Genomic DNA, 16,356 nt, shown 5'->3' with positions numbered 1-16,356 from the left:
CCAGACAGTTGATTACTTGGATTTTTTTTTTTTTTTTGTTAGATGGATTAACATCATCTTGAAATGTTGAGTGCTTTCTTTGATTCCATTCATGCCTAAAATTGTTGATACAGAGGAGAACATACCTGAATTGCAGCAGCAAGGCGACAAGTGTTCTTCATTTTTTTTACTTTGGAATTCTCAAAAAGTAGAGAATTTGTTGTTTTCATCTCTGCATAATGGTGTTTTCATATCACTCGTTACTGTCACCCCAATTAATCATATTTTGTTTAACGTTTACAATCTAAAGAAAGGAAATAGTCACAGATAATTTCATTACTCCTACAGGTTTGGAGCATCCAGCTTCTGTTTGGCATACAGAGAAGCACAAAATTATTCTACGCTCTGAGAATGAGCAACAGCAGCTGTTTCTGTTCCAAGAAATTAAGGAACACAGTGAACTAGAAAAATAAATGAGACATAGAAGTAAGTGGGGGGCCTTTTAGATGGCTGCCAACCTTACATCATCGATAAGCTCTCCCCTTTTTATTGGCACATTCCGACATGCCAAACCTTGGACCCCCACTCGATCTTCCATCTCCACAGCTCTCTGCTGCTCATGCAGCTTTCATTTGCTGCACAAGTTTCAAAAACATTGGTTAGACTGGTTGTTTATAGATTTCTTGCACCAGTTACATCAAGAGTAGCACTAACAAAGTGGACAAAACTATAATTGCCCCTCCTAATATTTTCATCCTTGCAATTTGATCATCTATGCATACCCCAGTCAGACTCCAAGTCCAGAGAAAGGGAATAGTTTTGGTGATGGTGGAACATAAAAAGAATTCCATCTTTTGTAACAAGCATATCAAAAGTGTGTCTGTAGACACTGACAATAGCTATCATTCCTTTTAGTTTAATGTTGAACCTGATCTAAGCCAGAAGATTCCATGAAAACTTCTGTTGATGATTTCTTTGTTCTTGTAAATTCATGTTTTCATTTTCCAATGTTGAATAAGATATCACTCGAAGCATTATTTGCAGGAGGATAAGCCTCTCTGGAGGAAATTAGAACCAAAAGCATATTTAACTAGTGACCAGACCTCTTCTATGTTTTTAGCTGTTCCTGTTCCTTGTATATCTTCTTTCTTTTCATCCTTTCTAAAATTATACTCATGGTATTTCAATACTTGTGTCGACCATTTTCTCATTTAGACGAGTCTGATTTTTTCTTTCACTTCATCCATATTTCATGACTTGCATGCTCAAAATATCACTGGTGCTAGATTAACATCCTTGGTTGCTAATAGTTCCAAGTTAAGGTCTACAGAAAGGACAGCACCGAGACGATATGGATAGAAAAGTCATACTGTGCTTGTTTCACAAATTAATTAAAGGTTAATTCAACTAAAAAATGTTTATGGCTTTTGAGTGTAAATACTCACTCTTTTCTCCTCTTCCATCTTTGCCTTAATGTAGGAGTAGATGGCAACTCCTGCAATTGCAATACAAGTCCCAATGCCCGTCTGCGTTGAAATCTTGTTTCCTGTTTCAAGATCATAAGTGTTAGAATGACGATGGCCTTACACTAAAAATCAGCACTGCAGTCATTGAGACATCGACATGCCGACACATACCAAATACTATGATTGAGAAACCAATCACGAACACACGCTTCAGAACATTTCCAACCGCGTGCGTGAGAGGAGCCACTCGTTCCAAGGTGTTGGTTGCCAACTGTCGGATGCATAAATGCCATTATGTCAATCAACCACATCAAGAAACATCAACATGAACAAAGGATCATGTATCTTCCAAAACATTAGAGATGCAATGAGTATATTTAATCAACAAAAACATTATTACTGAATCAGGTGAGTTCAACAGAAATTATTATGGTGAAGCAAAGAGCACATTTACTGGACAACCATACAAGGTAGTGGTGGTAGATGCTAAAAGGAAATAAAGGTCAAGTACGATAGCATGACAACTAAATACCAAGATTTGCCATTTGGAACAGGATTTTTGGCTATTTGAGGATGTTAGTGTGACAAAATAGTTATCAGCCAGATAAGATGTGCTCATGACTACAGGTTAAAGTAGCATAATACTATGTTTCTAACAGTGTATAGAACTTGTTCATATAGCTTTATAGAATCTATCAACACAATCAACTTTCTGTTTTAACAAAGAGAGAGTTGATATTGGAAGAATATGATTGACATGTAATCAAACTTCTGAAATTTGAGCAAAGATGAAACCATGCATGGTAGTATTCACAATCCATCCCCTTAATCCCCTAAGAAAGCAGAAATCCCAAGTAGACCCATCTTCCAATTCTTAATGGGTGCATCAGTAGCAACTGATCTTTGTCTGTTCCAGTGTATTCAAGCATCGAATTCTTTTAGCCACACAAGCAGAGGAATCATTTCTATACGGAGCATATCAGCATTAATGCTTATTAGACGACCAATATGTCAAGCAATTACCTGGTTGTATAGGTGATAAAACATTCCCACCCAGAACAGATCGGAGATGAACTTTGTTAAACCTACTTTGGCAATTGCATCCTTAAAGCCATACTGCATCAGTTGAGGTCCCTCAACCTGAAAGTTCCAACATAAATGATCAGTAAAGAGAAACTGCATAACTAACAGTTGCATATGCTACTTCAAATTCCAACACACAAGCCAATTAATAAAGAAAAATTGTTCTGCCCCATAAAAATGGTTACGACCACCTAGGCATGTTAAGCTTTTTCACATTGATGCACAATGATTTAGGTCAAATACCACAATGGATAATGGCCTTGCTCAATATGCACTAAGCAGCAGTATATGCTGAATGTTAAGCATGCTTGTCTGGTAAGTAGGGTACTGAAACAATTCTCTTTAGGTTTCCTATCTGTAATAATATTGGATGGATGATTTCATAGCCAGAAACAAATGGTAGGACTAACTAAAGATACTTAGATAGTCAAATGTGTTTAGTTCCTAATGAGTATATTCTGATACTTCATGAAGAATGATGTGACACATCACCAAGCTTATATGTTCTGATGAGATTAAAGAATGAATTTACAGTTAGTACCCAACAAACAATTGAAGTTCTCAGCAGAACTTTTGTTTTCATTGACATTATAATGAACTATTTTTTTAAAAAAAATGTAAGTAACAACATTTGTTTTTGTCTTTAATTGATGAGTCCAGGAAACAAGTTCAACCAAGAATTTCTTAAAAAGTCATTTTGGTCAAATTCAAGATGTTTCACCACAAAGAATGATATTACAATTTTACAGGTTTTGCACCAGTTCCTCACACCTGAGGAGAAAAATTGTTCAAATGGACATCTAACAACCATGTAAGCCACTAAGAAACCTGAATATAAAGGAGATGATATTATAAACTCCTGATATTATCAGCCGTGACACTTAAGCATATCAAAGATCTCTAGTCCCAGTAAATCTCCAAGGATGATGAGCAATGTCTGATGGTTCAACATGGGAATGCAGTAAAAATAATTTATAGAAAAACTCTTCTTGATTGTCTCATTCATTTGACTAAATTACTTACCAGAATTGCAGGCGGGATACAAACAAAAAGCGCAATGATCGATATGTATGCATATACATTTGTGCTGTCCATGTCAGTCTGCAATGCATAATTAGCTTTCATTTAGTGAAGGGGATCGATATAACAGAAATAACAATCAAGAAACCAATGTACCATAGCTTTCTTGGAATAGATGCTCCTGTAAGTGAAGGAGACGTTTGAGATCATGGCACTAATGAAGCCAGTCCAATTGAATGATAGTTCCGTAAGGGATGCCATTGAGACACCTGCATTTCACAAACTTTACCATACATGACAGTGACCAGGCAAAGAATTAGCATTTAACTTCTCAGTTATTAGAGTCATTAAGGAAAAATATAGCTGCCTTAGTAAGATATTGGCTGCTAACATGGCCTCCCAGATTTTTCATTCATAAGGCCCAGAGACTATCATCCTTAAATCTCTGTTTAATTCTCTTGAACGCTTACAAAATTAATGTATGAGTGACCCTTTGGAGGAATGGCTTTGGCAATTAGGTCTGCTTCGATATATGCACTGGAAAGATGCAAACATCAAGCTTACGTTTCCAAGTGTAAGTGCAAAAGGTTAAAGGAAGAGTAAGGCTGACCATTTCATTGTTATGACATTCTATCAATTTATAGCATATACATTTAGATTGGTAAGAGATACAACAGTGAAGAAGCAAATTACCAAGTACAACTGGGGCCAAAGATAACCACAACGTCAAAGGTATCTGTTGTCCAAGGATGAACTGAGAAGCTGCTGCATTGAAGAAGGGTTCCAGTGCTGACACAAAAATAGAAGGTGTCAGAAAAAAAAAAGTATTCTGAGTACTGAATTGTAATTTGCCTCGGAAGGAATAGCTCCAACTCATAATGGGACATCCAGTTAAAATGGAACATTACCCTTGATTGTGTGAGTAAATGAGACTGCAACAGCAGCAAATGAAACATTGCTAGTAACATGGCCGATGGCATGGCAGACGGCAACAGGGATGAGCAGCTTCAAGAGATTTGAGTCGATCGGCTAAAAGAAAGACCAGCTCAAATCAAATTGCATATCGAATCTTGTTAGCAGGTTTTTCAAGGTAAGACCAGCTCAGTTAACTATGTCGCATGCAAAATATAACGACTGACAACTATAATTCAAACAAAAACCTGTATGGGCACGCTCACTTGGAGTTTCACAAAATTAACTTGTTGAGTTCTTTCGTTCATATAATTAATGATTAAAGCGACCAGAGTTCATGATGCATGTTAATTGCGCACTGATGAAGTCGTGGGGTGGAATGTTTGGGACACAACAACATCCACGTTGACGCCAACTAATAACTACATCGTCACAGATCAGATGGAATCTGCCGTCGTCCAACAGCATAATGCACCGCTTTCCGAATAACGAGATGAAGTACAAGTATAATTGCAAAGGAGTAAATGCAATAGTGGGATCGGACGGCGGAACTTACAGCACGCTTGGGAAGACCGACGGTCCAGCTCACTAAACAATACACCACGCCCACGAACAAGTGTATCACCGACACGAAGCTTCACCCAAACGAAATTTACCGTTAGTTTACCGCGAAGCGACGAGCCTGATAAATGTGGGACCGCCTCCGCTTAAGGAGAGTAGACTTACTAAGGGTAGGGGAAATAATTGTAGAGCTTCTTGTTGATGATGTTAAATATCACATTCAAAAAATACCTGCCAGAGTGTAATAAATAGTAATAAGCTAATGGTACGTTGGTAATTCGATTCAAATCACATGTGAAGTAGTTACGCGAGGTGGTGAGGAGACCGCACCACATGAAGAAGAAGAAGCCGGTGACCAGAGCGGGGTACTTGGCGGCGAAGCCCACCTTTGTTTCCCTAATCGAGACGAAAACAGCGAAAAGAATGCCAAGAAAGGAAACCGATTAGCAGCGGAAAGCTTCTTTGGAGTTCGGGGGAGGAGGTGGCCGAGGAGCCACGGAGGAGACGGACCTCACCCGACGGAATCGCCACCTTCGGCCGGCGAGGAGGACGCGGCGGCGGCCACCGGGCGGAGCAGCACCCGCCTCGTCGGCGGGGATGACTTGTCGAGGTGGAGCAGCGCCGGACGGAGCTGGCGGCCCCAGATGAGGTTCCCGCCGTCGGTGACGGAACCGGCAGGGCGGGCGGTGGCGTGCGCGGCGAAGGCCGGGTCCCTCGTCGCCTTCCTCGGGAGGCGGAGCATGCCGGCGATTCCGCTGCCGGCACTCGAGATGGCCCCCGTCGTCGCCATGATCAAGGGAGAGGTTGGGAGGGAGGGAGGGAGGGGGAGAGGAGGAAGGTGGGTTCGATTGAAAGGCACGATTCCGCAGGGGGAACCAATAAATACTCGAGTGGAGGAGAGCGAGAAACCGACGGTGAGAGAATGGACGTCAGGCGGATGATGAGGTGGCATAGAAGTTTGTACGCGTCCATGCGCAGGTAATCTCCATGTAACGATATCCTCGCAACAGATTTTTAGTAAATGTGAACGTCAGACGTGGTCTCAGCTCCCTGATGATGGCAACCACTCAATCCACAAGTGGCAGAAAGAAGAAGAAGTGGGAGTGAGAGTATCGTTAGTTTCACGAGGAGGAAGAATCGTGGGGAAGGGCGGAGCAAGAGGCGTTATGCGAGCGTTATCTGGAGGAGGAGGAAGAGGTGAAACGAGTGGCGTTCGGATGAGGGCAAAGCTGGGACACGCTCTCCACTCGTTTTGGCTCACCCCTCCTTATCCACTATTCTAACGAGGTGGCGGAAGACTACTCGACGGGTTACTTCCGACGGTACTACGACTCGACAAATGCATAGCTGTTGGTGGGGGGAAATAATGGGCAGATGAATCATGATTTTGTTAATCTTATACGATGATGATCAGTGGTCCTGTGCATGTGACGAGTGATGGGATGAGTTAAATTCAAATTATATACTTTCGAGGAAGAGAAGAATAAAATACAGATGAGAAGATCGTGGGTCCCAGTCCATGGCAGCCTGCCTACAATGACAGCCAAATTTGTCACGGTTACGGTTCGTCGTTTCATTCCGTCATCTTTGCCCTTGCGCATTTACAGGTGTTTCGGCCTTGCGCAACGTTTATATAAGTCGATATCGATAGAGTGAAAAAGTCTTTGGCAACTCAAGCTAACTCAATGACTCTAATAATATCGATGGGGGGCAAACAGAAGAAGCAAGAGGAGCAAACAAAGGATCGAACCTCATGGCACAGATCCTAGTAGACTTGTTGTAGGAGGAGCACCTCGTTCGCACATTACTCCGGATGGATAAGCAAGGAGTCACGGGGAACCGAGTCGCTTGAGAGGTTCATGGCATCTGAATCGATGATCAAGAGGAGCACACATCCTCTCCCACAGAAGAAGCATTGTCACAAGGTCAACAAATCATCTGAATCGATGATGAAGAGAAGCAGACATCATCTCCTAAGGAAGAAGAAGCAGCATCACAAGGTCAGTAAATCAAACCATACTAGTTTAGAGAAGCTTTATCAAAGTAAAGAATGCTAAGACAAAGGTAGAGTCCATACAAAATGAGACGACCACAATGGACCAAATAGTATTCTGAGTCGAGCAAGATAATAAAATCTTTCTTGAACTTAATTTTGAAGTATTAAAACTTTTGTGAAAGAAAAATAATATGGTGATATGGTTGTTAAGGATTAATTACACAATGAAATTATGTGAATCATGTGTTGTTATAAGCAAACAACCAAGAAGATTTTTCAAATTGAAAAGAACAAAGAGAGCAAGCCAATGACTTAGAATAGTAATGATCTTTAAAATAAATCATCAAAGATAATATTATCATAATAACTTTTATCCATTTGTAAAAAGTTTGTTGTTGTCACGCAGGTCATTTGAAGTTCATGCATAAATCACCTTGCTATAGATTGACTACCTTCATTCTTTTCTTTCTTCACAAGAAAACTTGCCTCCTCACTTTTATTTTTAGAATTATAACAGCATTCTAAAACATAATGGTTAAACCTTACGCAAACATAACTTTGAATTTTAAATTTATCGTACTTCCATCTTGAATTTCTACCACATCAATGGCCTTGGTCTCAACCATATACACGACCTCTTTGGTTAGAATATTCTCCATCATTTTAGTTATTTTGTGATTCATGAGTGGCCTGTCATCGGCCACTTTTCCTTTCTGTCCAGGATATCTATCTCTTTGTTGTTCACTTTTATTCCCAAGTGTGAGGTCGATTTCCAATATTTGTTCCATGATTTATCTTCTCCTTTTGCATCTTTGTTCATGAACTTAAAGAGATCTCATTAGTTGTTCTAACAACATTTGGTTTAGATCTTTGGTGCACCTACAAAAACCAACTTTGGAACCAAAAATCTTACATTTTTTTCATTACTTTTTATTTTGTGAATAATAAAAAGGTCGGAGATAGACATGGTCGGAGATAGATTTTTATTTTTGAGAATAATAAAAAATTTTATTCTGTGAATAATAAAATTGATTTTTATTTTGTGAATAATAAATTTGATTTTTGAGAAATGGTCGGAGATAGACATTGAAGTACCTTGCTATAGTCTTTTTAAAAGGTCATGAAGCTTGGCAACGGATCTTTTTTTTTTTTGCTTTAACCAACCCATCAAATTCTTTTTGTATTTCTCAAGCCTCTCTTAATGTTTTAGAGAAATAATCTCGGATATTGTATATTTTGGTCCTTCATAAATTATAAACAAAACTTCTCCCTTTTTTTATCTTTGAGTTATTTTTCCTTCTCTATCCATTTTGTCTTCTTCTAGATCTAGTTCAGGATTTCTATTTTCAATATCTCACACATCCAGAGAATCTTGAAAAATCTTCATTTGGAATGTATCGTATTTCATAAATCTCTTACATCAATCTAAGACATCTGGTTTAAAGGTGTACCAAAATGCTATAGTTTAAGTGAATCTAATAACATTTTTTTACTTTGAAGGGATAGGGAGAGAAATGGAGTTGTGAAACTAAGACGAAGAGTATGAACAAAAAAAAAAAAATTACTACTACAGCACTATGTGCAATTCAACTTATTTCATCTCTCTCAACTCATGTCAACTCAATTCCTATAACCTTATTTCTTACCAGCTTGTTTCCTATCATCTTATTTCTTATCACCTTGTTTCATTTTACTATTACCTTATTTCCTATCACCTTGTTTCCCAACATCTTGACTCGCCCATGATACAACATACAGCCTTACATTGGCTCTATGATACATCAACTACAGTGTGTCGAAGATGCATCTCTTTTCTCTAAAAGACCTCATCTTTCAAGATTTGAACTTAAATTTGATTTTATTTTCCATGAGACCTCTCATTTTTCAGGTATGGTTTTTCACCTTTCAATGCAACGAATGTGATCTTAAAAAACTTGAACAATTTTAATTTCTAAGACAACCATCTGTTTAGTTTGATAAGCATAATCACTCTCAAAAGACAAACAAACATTGGTGAAAATTAATCAAGTTCAGATTAATTCGTTGTCATCTCAGTAACAAGACATAAGCAATAAAGTGCAGCTTTATCTATACCACCCATGCGAAGGAGATAAAAGAGTAGATACATCAAAAGAACAATTCATTAAATAATTAACTGAAAGCTATGTTGATAACTTCTTTGGTGTAAGTTAAAGATGATGAGATAAATGCACAAATCTCCAACCTATATAATCCATGTTCTCCATGACTTTGATGAACTTGAACTTAGAACAAATATCTGTACCTGATTATAGATGAACAGGCTTTACGAAAGAACAGCTAAGGAGACTGTATGGATGTTGTAGGTAAATAGCAAGAGAATACCTGAACGTAGTATGGATCCTATAAAAAAGATTTGAATCAGACGTCACTTCAGACACTTCAAGAAGATTATTAATGGGTATGACGAATAATAAGAGATGGAACCTACAACAGCCTCGAGCGATATCAAATAGGAACTACCAATTATTCTGTATCTTTTCTTGATTGAACGACTTCAGAATTGTTCTCTGGAACCCAAACCAACATAACATGTATACTGACCCCAACTAGCTCCAATCAGTCAGGACTCCACACAGGTTAAGTGAGATCCAACCACGTTTCTATTTATCGTGTATTGATCCCCCAACAGCCCCAGAATGTGTATCATATGCCATACATTTCGAGACCAAACATATCACCAACGAAATTAACCAAAATGTCATGAAGAAAGGGGAGAAGAAGAGCAAGAACCTGATGGAGGGCGACGACGCCGACGGGGCACCTGGCGAGCTGGAACGCGGCGACAGCCTCCGGGTACATCCGGGGCTCGTCGCAGTACACCAGACGCAGCGGCCTACCCGGCCCAAGCGAAGCAAGGTGAGTAAATGTTAGGGTTAGGGTTAGGAGCAGGAGGGTTGGATCTGGCGGAGGCGTTCCTGGGAGACGGCGACAGGAGGCAGCGGAACCACTCTTCTCGGGAGGAGGAGGAGATGAGGGTTTGTGTTTGATTCCTCCAGGTGTATACTTGGCAGTGGGCTTTTGATTAGCTTTTGGGGGAAGAGGGCAAATCGAGATGAGCGCGCGAGTGCTGAGGCAAAGGATTAAGAGGGAAGAGCTGAGACGTGGGCCTCGGCCCAACAGATAACGGTCCGAGTTTTTCTAATTTAGAAATATGTTTTTGCCCTTATTTGATCATTTTATTTTTATTTTTAAACAAAAAGATAGTGTTTGATATGAAAAATAAGTTATAGGATAAGATAAAAAGTTTATTCCCCAATCATAACTCATCACGTGGCTGCCCGATCAGCACAAATGATGGGACCCGAACAGTATGGTACAATAAAATATTGATATTATTTATATGGTTTAATGATATTGATTCTGATGTTTGAGTGCATGAACAAAATAGTTCCAGGGATTGTCCGACCGAATCCCGAGTGCTGTCCTGCTCGCAAACGTACAAGAGTTGGCGTTTTGTCAGCAAAAAGATCAAGTCACAGATGCCCAACTCCAGCAGCCACCGGTTAAGCTCGGCAAAAGCCGCAGGCAGTGTTCTGTAGCTTTCAGGGAGGCGGAGGAGGAGGACGCCACTTCCCGCCTGGGCCTGCCTCGCCTCGAAGAACGCGAAGCTGACGTGCGCGGAGGGAGGGGAGAGTGATCGCTGCAGGACCATCAATGAACAGCGTAACCCGGAAAAGGCATGCCGTTCCCAACCCCCAGCCTCCCACTTGCTCGAGCCGCAGCAGGAACAGCTCGGTGACTGATACGGATGGGAGAGCACTTCTCTTCTGCAAGAGGCTCGTGATTCATGTGGTCAGACCTCATCAGAATGGCGAGAGCCTTCTTGTTGCGTCTGCTGCCTTTACATCCCAATACTGAAAGCTGGATCATGGACTACATTCTACAGAAAAAGATCGGTCAAAGTTGTAAGCACTGCTAAACGATCTCTCTCGTTAATATATCGGTGAGATCATTAGCATCCCCTCCCTCCCTCCTCCTCATGTGCCAGGCCTCAGGCATACAGCCTTTTTGGATCTTTCTGCTGCTCCTTTCCTCATGGCACGCTCCCCATGTGACCCTCACTCTCTCTCTCTCTCTATCTCTCTCTCTCACTCTCTATTACAATACTTACTATCGAAACCATTGATCTAATCTGGTCTACCATCCAATGAGTTGGAACAGCTACCACACTGCCTGCATCGTCAGCAAAGGACCTTGGATCAGCTTGAGAGATGGTCATCACTGAACTATCGGATTGGGGCACATCCTAAGAGGAAGAGTTCGATCGATCGATCTGGACGCTCGAAACCTCTGTACATGAAAGAGAGGCCAAGCGAGGGAAGATAGGTACCTGAAAGCATTCCTTTGCACAAGTTAGCGTTATCGATGGATATAAGCCCGTGAATTGTACTCTGAAGTCCAAATCTGGAGCTGCTGTTGTGCATTTGTTGGATCGGCCGCAGGTGGTGTTGGAATTCGTGGGAGCTGCTTCTCTCGGAGCTTCGACCTTCTTCTTTTATGTTCATTGTTTATAGTAGATCTCATCTTGCGTGGATTTGACTACATTGTTGGAAATCATCTCCTTCCACCAAGTTCTTACTTCAAACAATGATGTCCATGCTGTCATATCTCATCAAATGATATGGAGAGAGAGAGAGAGAGAGAGAGAGAGAGAATGAGGGATGTTGAATTCTGCACTGAGTCACTGGAACTATATTATTAAGGCGATCAGGGGACATTGAGCGTCTCCTTCGCTGGGTTGTTTGTGCTCCCAGTTCACAGTCTATGCATTTTGGTGCCCGATATGAATGTTTCTGCTGCTGCTTTTTGTGTCCACCAGTCATAGTTAAAAGGGAGCATTTGGATCCATCATCAGCAACGTCAGAAGCCATGTCGTCATTTGAAAAATAAGATTATCGTTTAAGATGAAATTTATAAATAATATTTAGTTTCATGATTGAACATTAGAAAAAAGGATTTATAAGTCCATCGAATTAATCTTACCTTTTGAGGTAATTTTTTGGGCTCGAGCCATATATACACATCCAAAATGAATAATTCTGTGAGCCTTGACACAATATTAACAAAATATTACTTAGATTAGAAGAAGGGCCATCAGACCTTAGCTCCCGATCACCCTTACCTTCTCCAAATGGATAAAATTGTATGGATATATTCATAATTACTTATTAAAACTATCATTGATGTTGCTAAAATAATAAAAAAGATGGTGTAGGCTCAATGCTTTTATCTCCTTGGAATAGAGAGAAAAGAAGCAATAATATCATGCCTCGATCTTTTTAGGTCTACTAGAAAATAATAATAAGTTTTTTATGATTTTTTTTAAACCATACTCTCTCCTTAAAAATTTTAAAGTTTCTCATAATTTTTTAAAATATTGAGTGACTTAAGCCATAACAGGTCATATATATGGTTTTTTGCCTACGCCCTCGTTCTTGTTTGTTATTATCGTCACATCCTCATCCATTATTATTGTTGCACTCGTCGCGTTCACCCTCATCTTTATTTGTAGTTGTTGAAGCGTCGCTAAGGTCCTATCGTGAAGTTTTTACTCTCATCGTCCTTACACTTTCATTGTCAATAACAAATAAGAGTATATCGATAGCACGATGACATGCTTGAGAGCGATGAATAAGATAATTGTTGGATCAGATGAACATAAGTAGAGATAACAATGATAGATGAAAAAGACAAAGGCCTCAAATAAAAATGAGAATGAAAACGAAGAGCACTATATCTATTATAAAAAAAAAATTAAGAGGCATCCTTAGGAGAAAAAAAAAAGCAACTTTCAAGAAGAGTAAAAAACAAAAATCTCACGAAAATCGCCTCTATATTTTAATGTGCTAAAGTTAATGATCCTACTAATAGCATAGTTTGGGCAAAATGCCTAATGACAAGCTTTCTCGGAACTCAAAGCCTGCAGCCATGCTATCCATCACTCATCACCAAGAAAGGGGTCTTTCCCTGATGTCGTTCTTGCTATATAGATGAGGGGTGGACACCAAACAGCGGCACTGCTGCAGTGTGCTACCACTGTTTTAAGGTCTGCATCTGAAGCCACCTCGCTGTCATCTCCCAGTCTCATGCACAAGCGCAGAAAAGCAAACCTACATCTGTTGTGCTTGTCCTCTTATTTTATTGTTGCTTTCATCTCTCTTTAGCACCACTCTCACTCCCGAACAGACGGCGGCTCCTCTTGTGCTCTGTGGAATGGAAGTGTAGCAGTTAGATGAGGCGGAAGAAGAAGCCTTCCTTTTGCGGAGTCGGCCGACCACACTCCCACCACCGAACCGGCGGTGGCGATCTCTTCTTCTGCTTTACTGCCCGCCGCTCCGCCGCCGCCGCCTCTTCTTCCTCCGCTGCCGTGATGCGCACGACCTCCTTCAAGTCGCTCCCCAGCCCCGGCCGCAGCCGCGACCCCTCGGCGGCGGCGCCGTCCCTTTCCGCCTCCCTCAGCCGCCGCCTCCGGAGCAGCGGCAGCGTCAAGGGCGGCCAGTCCCCGATGTTCCCCGCGGTCGTCGGCGGGAGGCGGAAAGGCGTCGCCTTTGAGGCGGCGGAGCCGTCCTCCCCCAAGGTCACTTGCATCGGCCAGGTGCGGGTGAAGAGCAAAAAGAGGAAGAAGGCCTCGGTGATGCGATCGCGTTCCGTGAGGGGGAGCCGGAGGGAGGCGAGCTTTCGGAGGACGGAGGACGCCGGCGGACCTCGAGAGCGCTTGCCGAGCAGGAATCAGAGGTGGGTGCATCAGCTCCCGACGAGCATCTGCGAGGCGCTGAGGGCATTCGGGTCGGAGTTCAACTGCTTCTCCCCTTGTGGTGGAAGGTCCCTCTGTTCCTCCTCTTCTGCGTCGAGATCGGGCGACGCAAGCGAAGGAGAATGCTGCGAGAAGCGGTCGAGCTCCTGCGGGGCAGCATTCGCTAGGTGGTTGATGGCGGCCCCGGAGGGTAAGAGACGAGAGGACATGGGCGTGGCAGCCGAAAATAAAAGGGACAGAGAGATGGGAACGGTGACAAAGGAGTGGGTAAGGAGAGAAGACTTGGGGTTGGTAGCGGAGATGGAGAAGAGAGAAGAGGTGGTGATGGTGGTGAAGAAAGGGAAGGAGGAAGAGGAGGAGGAGGAGGAGGAGGAGGTGGAAGCAAGGGTCAGCATTTGCATTCCCCCGAAGAATGCTCTGCTGCTGATGAGATGCAGATCTGATCCGGTCAAAATGGCAGCCCTAACTAGCCGTTTCTGGGATTCGCAGGCCGTGCAGGTGCGCGTCGAGGAGGGAGGAGAAGAGGAGGAAGATAGTCGTGATGAGGACACAGATCAATGCCGTGAGTCTGACGAAGGAACACAGGGAGAGAGGGATAAAGAAGACACTGAAACGGAGCAAGTGGATCAGGAGGAGGGAGTGGTAGAAGAAAGCCTTCAAGCAGTGGTTTCGGCAGACGAACCGACTCAAGCATGTGAGAAAATAGAGACAAAGGAAGAGGAGGTGCAGGTGAATCTAGATCAAGAGAAACAAAATAAGGATGAGGACCTAAAAGAAGGGGCTGCAGCTGAGCTTGCTGAAGTGAATGCAAACACAGGAGTTGATCCAGAAGAGCTAGAAGTTGCGGCAGCTGAAGCAGATAAAGTTAAGTTGGAAGAAAAACCAGATGAAAAGGATAATGACAATGAGACTCGGCAGGAGGATAGGGAGGAAAAAGCAAGGAGATCCAACAGCTGCTCATCCACAACAGACAAGGAGGAGAGATCGAATAGGTGCATTTCCAGGGCAAGAGATGGAGGAAGGAAGCGCAGCTCTGCTTCGAGGGAGAGGGACAGGCGGCGGCGGCATAGCTTCTCCGCTGAGAGGGAGGCGAGTAGACCCAGCTTGAGTAGTGAAAAAGAAGTAAGAAGGGCGAGCTTCTCTACAGAAGGGAAGGGAAGATGGAGCTTCTCCATTGAGAAAGATGGTCTGAAACTAGAAAAGGAAGCAAATGACGAAGAAACGGAGACCAAAGAAGATAGCTGGGCAGAGGAGACGGGACCAAATGACACTGTTGAGGTTCAAAACATGCATAGCATGGATCAAGAAGAAGTTAAAGATGATGACGATGGAGACAGACAACAACATGGAGTAGAACGTGAAGCAAGGGAAAAGAGAAAGGAGGAGAAAACGAGCACGGAGTTGCCCGACTGCCTTCTATTAATGATGTATGAGCCGAAGTTGTCGATGGAGGTTTCAAAAGAAACTTGGGTCTGTAGCACAGACTTCCTTGAGTGGCATCGCCACCACCCTAACAACCGGACTCATCTCTCTTCCAAAGCCGCCGCTGCCGCCGCTACCATCATCACCGATACCACCAACACCGGTGGTGCCAAGGTGAGTGATGGAACCAAAGGTGAATCAAGCAAGAAGAGCACAGATGATAAAAGCAGTGAGAAGAACGAAACGGTTGCACCCATGAGAGAGGCACCCTGGCATCCACCACCTTCGCCACCAGCATTGCCCACTATGGTGGATGCAGAGAAGAAGCTGAGAGGCAAAGTTTCTGTGCTGCAAACACCCGCTCAAGCTCTGGCATATGGGCCGTTTGTGCTGACACGGTGCAAGTCGGAGCCAATGAGGTCGTCCGTGAGGCTGGCTCCGGATGCTTGTTTTTGGAAGGACCGGCATCAGCCCATTGGGGCCACCGGAATTGGATTCTGAGCCGATAACAAACAATTTAAATGGTTTTGTCTGGATCTTCGACAAGGTAAGAACACCACTAACTATTGTGCAAAACATCGTTCAACTTCTTTGTGTTAGTGTTGCTCTGTTGCCTGTACAATAAAAATGACAATATCGGTTTGTTATTCTAATGGAGGTCTTGTGTGGCAACTGCAAATTTTGGTTTAAACTTACTGTTCTAATTTGACTCTGGGATTAGTCTCATGCTGGTAAAAGTGAATAAAATTTCTAAAAGAATATTTAGCAATCAAGTGAAACACATCTCATTATCCTTATATGCCTTTTATGACAGGGATAAGAAGCATATTTTGTAGGTATCCCATTTCAGAAAAAGAAAATTCGGGATGTGTGCTATTAACTCTTAAGGCAGTGGCTAATCATGTGTTGGGACATTTACTTTTGTCAATTTCTTAGTAGTTTGTGGTTTTCTTTTGTTTACATTTACTGGTTTAGTTTTACTGATGATCTTAGAGCTTCTCGTATCGTTAGTCTGATTCCGGTAAAAGTGAATAAATTTTCTAAAGGAATGTTTAGCAATAAAGTGAAACACATATTAGATCTTTTATGCTTATCATGACGGGGATACGATTTATATTTTT

The 16,356-nt window shown here is 42.2% G+C and overlaps 2 protein-coding genes and 1 long non-coding RNA gene across 4 annotated transcripts; 1 reads left to right on the top strand and 2 right to left on the bottom strand.

Moving 5' to 3' along the window:
* Positions 1 to 284: 284 nt before the first annotated feature.
* Positions 285 to 5,811, bottom strand: LOC135633936 (triose phosphate/phosphate translocator, chloroplastic). Of its 2 annotated transcripts, none has more exons than XM_065143953.1 (12): positions 5,537 to 5,811; positions 5,352 to 5,417; positions 5,187 to 5,252; positions 5,017 to 5,095; positions 4,457 to 4,577; positions 4,242 to 4,337; positions 3,705 to 3,817; positions 3,552 to 3,629; positions 2,469 to 2,585; positions 1,617 to 1,716; positions 1,425 to 1,525; positions 285 to 614 (listed from the first exon to the last, which is right to left on the bottom strand). In XM_065143953.1, exons 1-12 carry the CDS (start codon positions 5,809 to 5,811, stop codon positions 597 to 599), a joined length of 1,230 nt encoding a protein of 409 aa, XP_065000025.1. In that variant the 3' UTR covers positions 285 to 596. The 2 variants fall into 2 exon arrangements, with proteins under 2 accessions (XP_065000025.1, XP_065000026.1); XM_065143954.1 differs by having other exon boundaries at positions 5,532 to 5,599.
* Positions 5,812 to 6,464: 653 nt separating this feature from the next.
* LOC108952296 (uncharacterized) lies at positions 6,465 to 10,116 on the bottom strand. Its single transcript, XR_001977074.2, has 2 exons — positions 9,790 to 10,116; positions 6,465 to 6,994 (listed from the first exon to the last, which is right to left on the bottom strand). It is a non-coding gene; the product is annotated as an uncharacterized LOC108952296 (long non-coding RNA).
* Positions 10,117 to 12,966: 2,850 nt separating this feature from the next.
* LOC103977050 (uncharacterized) lies at positions 12,967 to 15,914 on the top strand. The gene has a single exon (XM_009392452.3). It carries the CDS (start codon positions 13,292 to 13,294, stop codon positions 15,734 to 15,736), a length of 2,445 nt encoding a protein of 814 aa, XP_009390727.2. The 5' UTR covers positions 12,967 to 13,291; the 3' UTR covers positions 15,737 to 15,914.
* Positions 15,915 to 16,356: the final 442 nt, after the last annotated feature.

This window comes from Musa acuminata, chromosome BXJ3-3 (assembly GCF_036884655.1).
Source record: "Musa acuminata AAA Group cultivar baxijiao chromosome BXJ3-3, Cavendish_Baxijiao_AAA, whole genome shotgun sequence".
Taxonomy (NCBI): Eukaryota; Viridiplantae; Streptophyta; class Magnoliopsida; order Zingiberales; family Musaceae; genus Musa; species Musa acuminata.
Note: the sequence above shows the minus strand (reverse complement) of the source record. Positions and strands in the feature narration are given on the sequence as shown.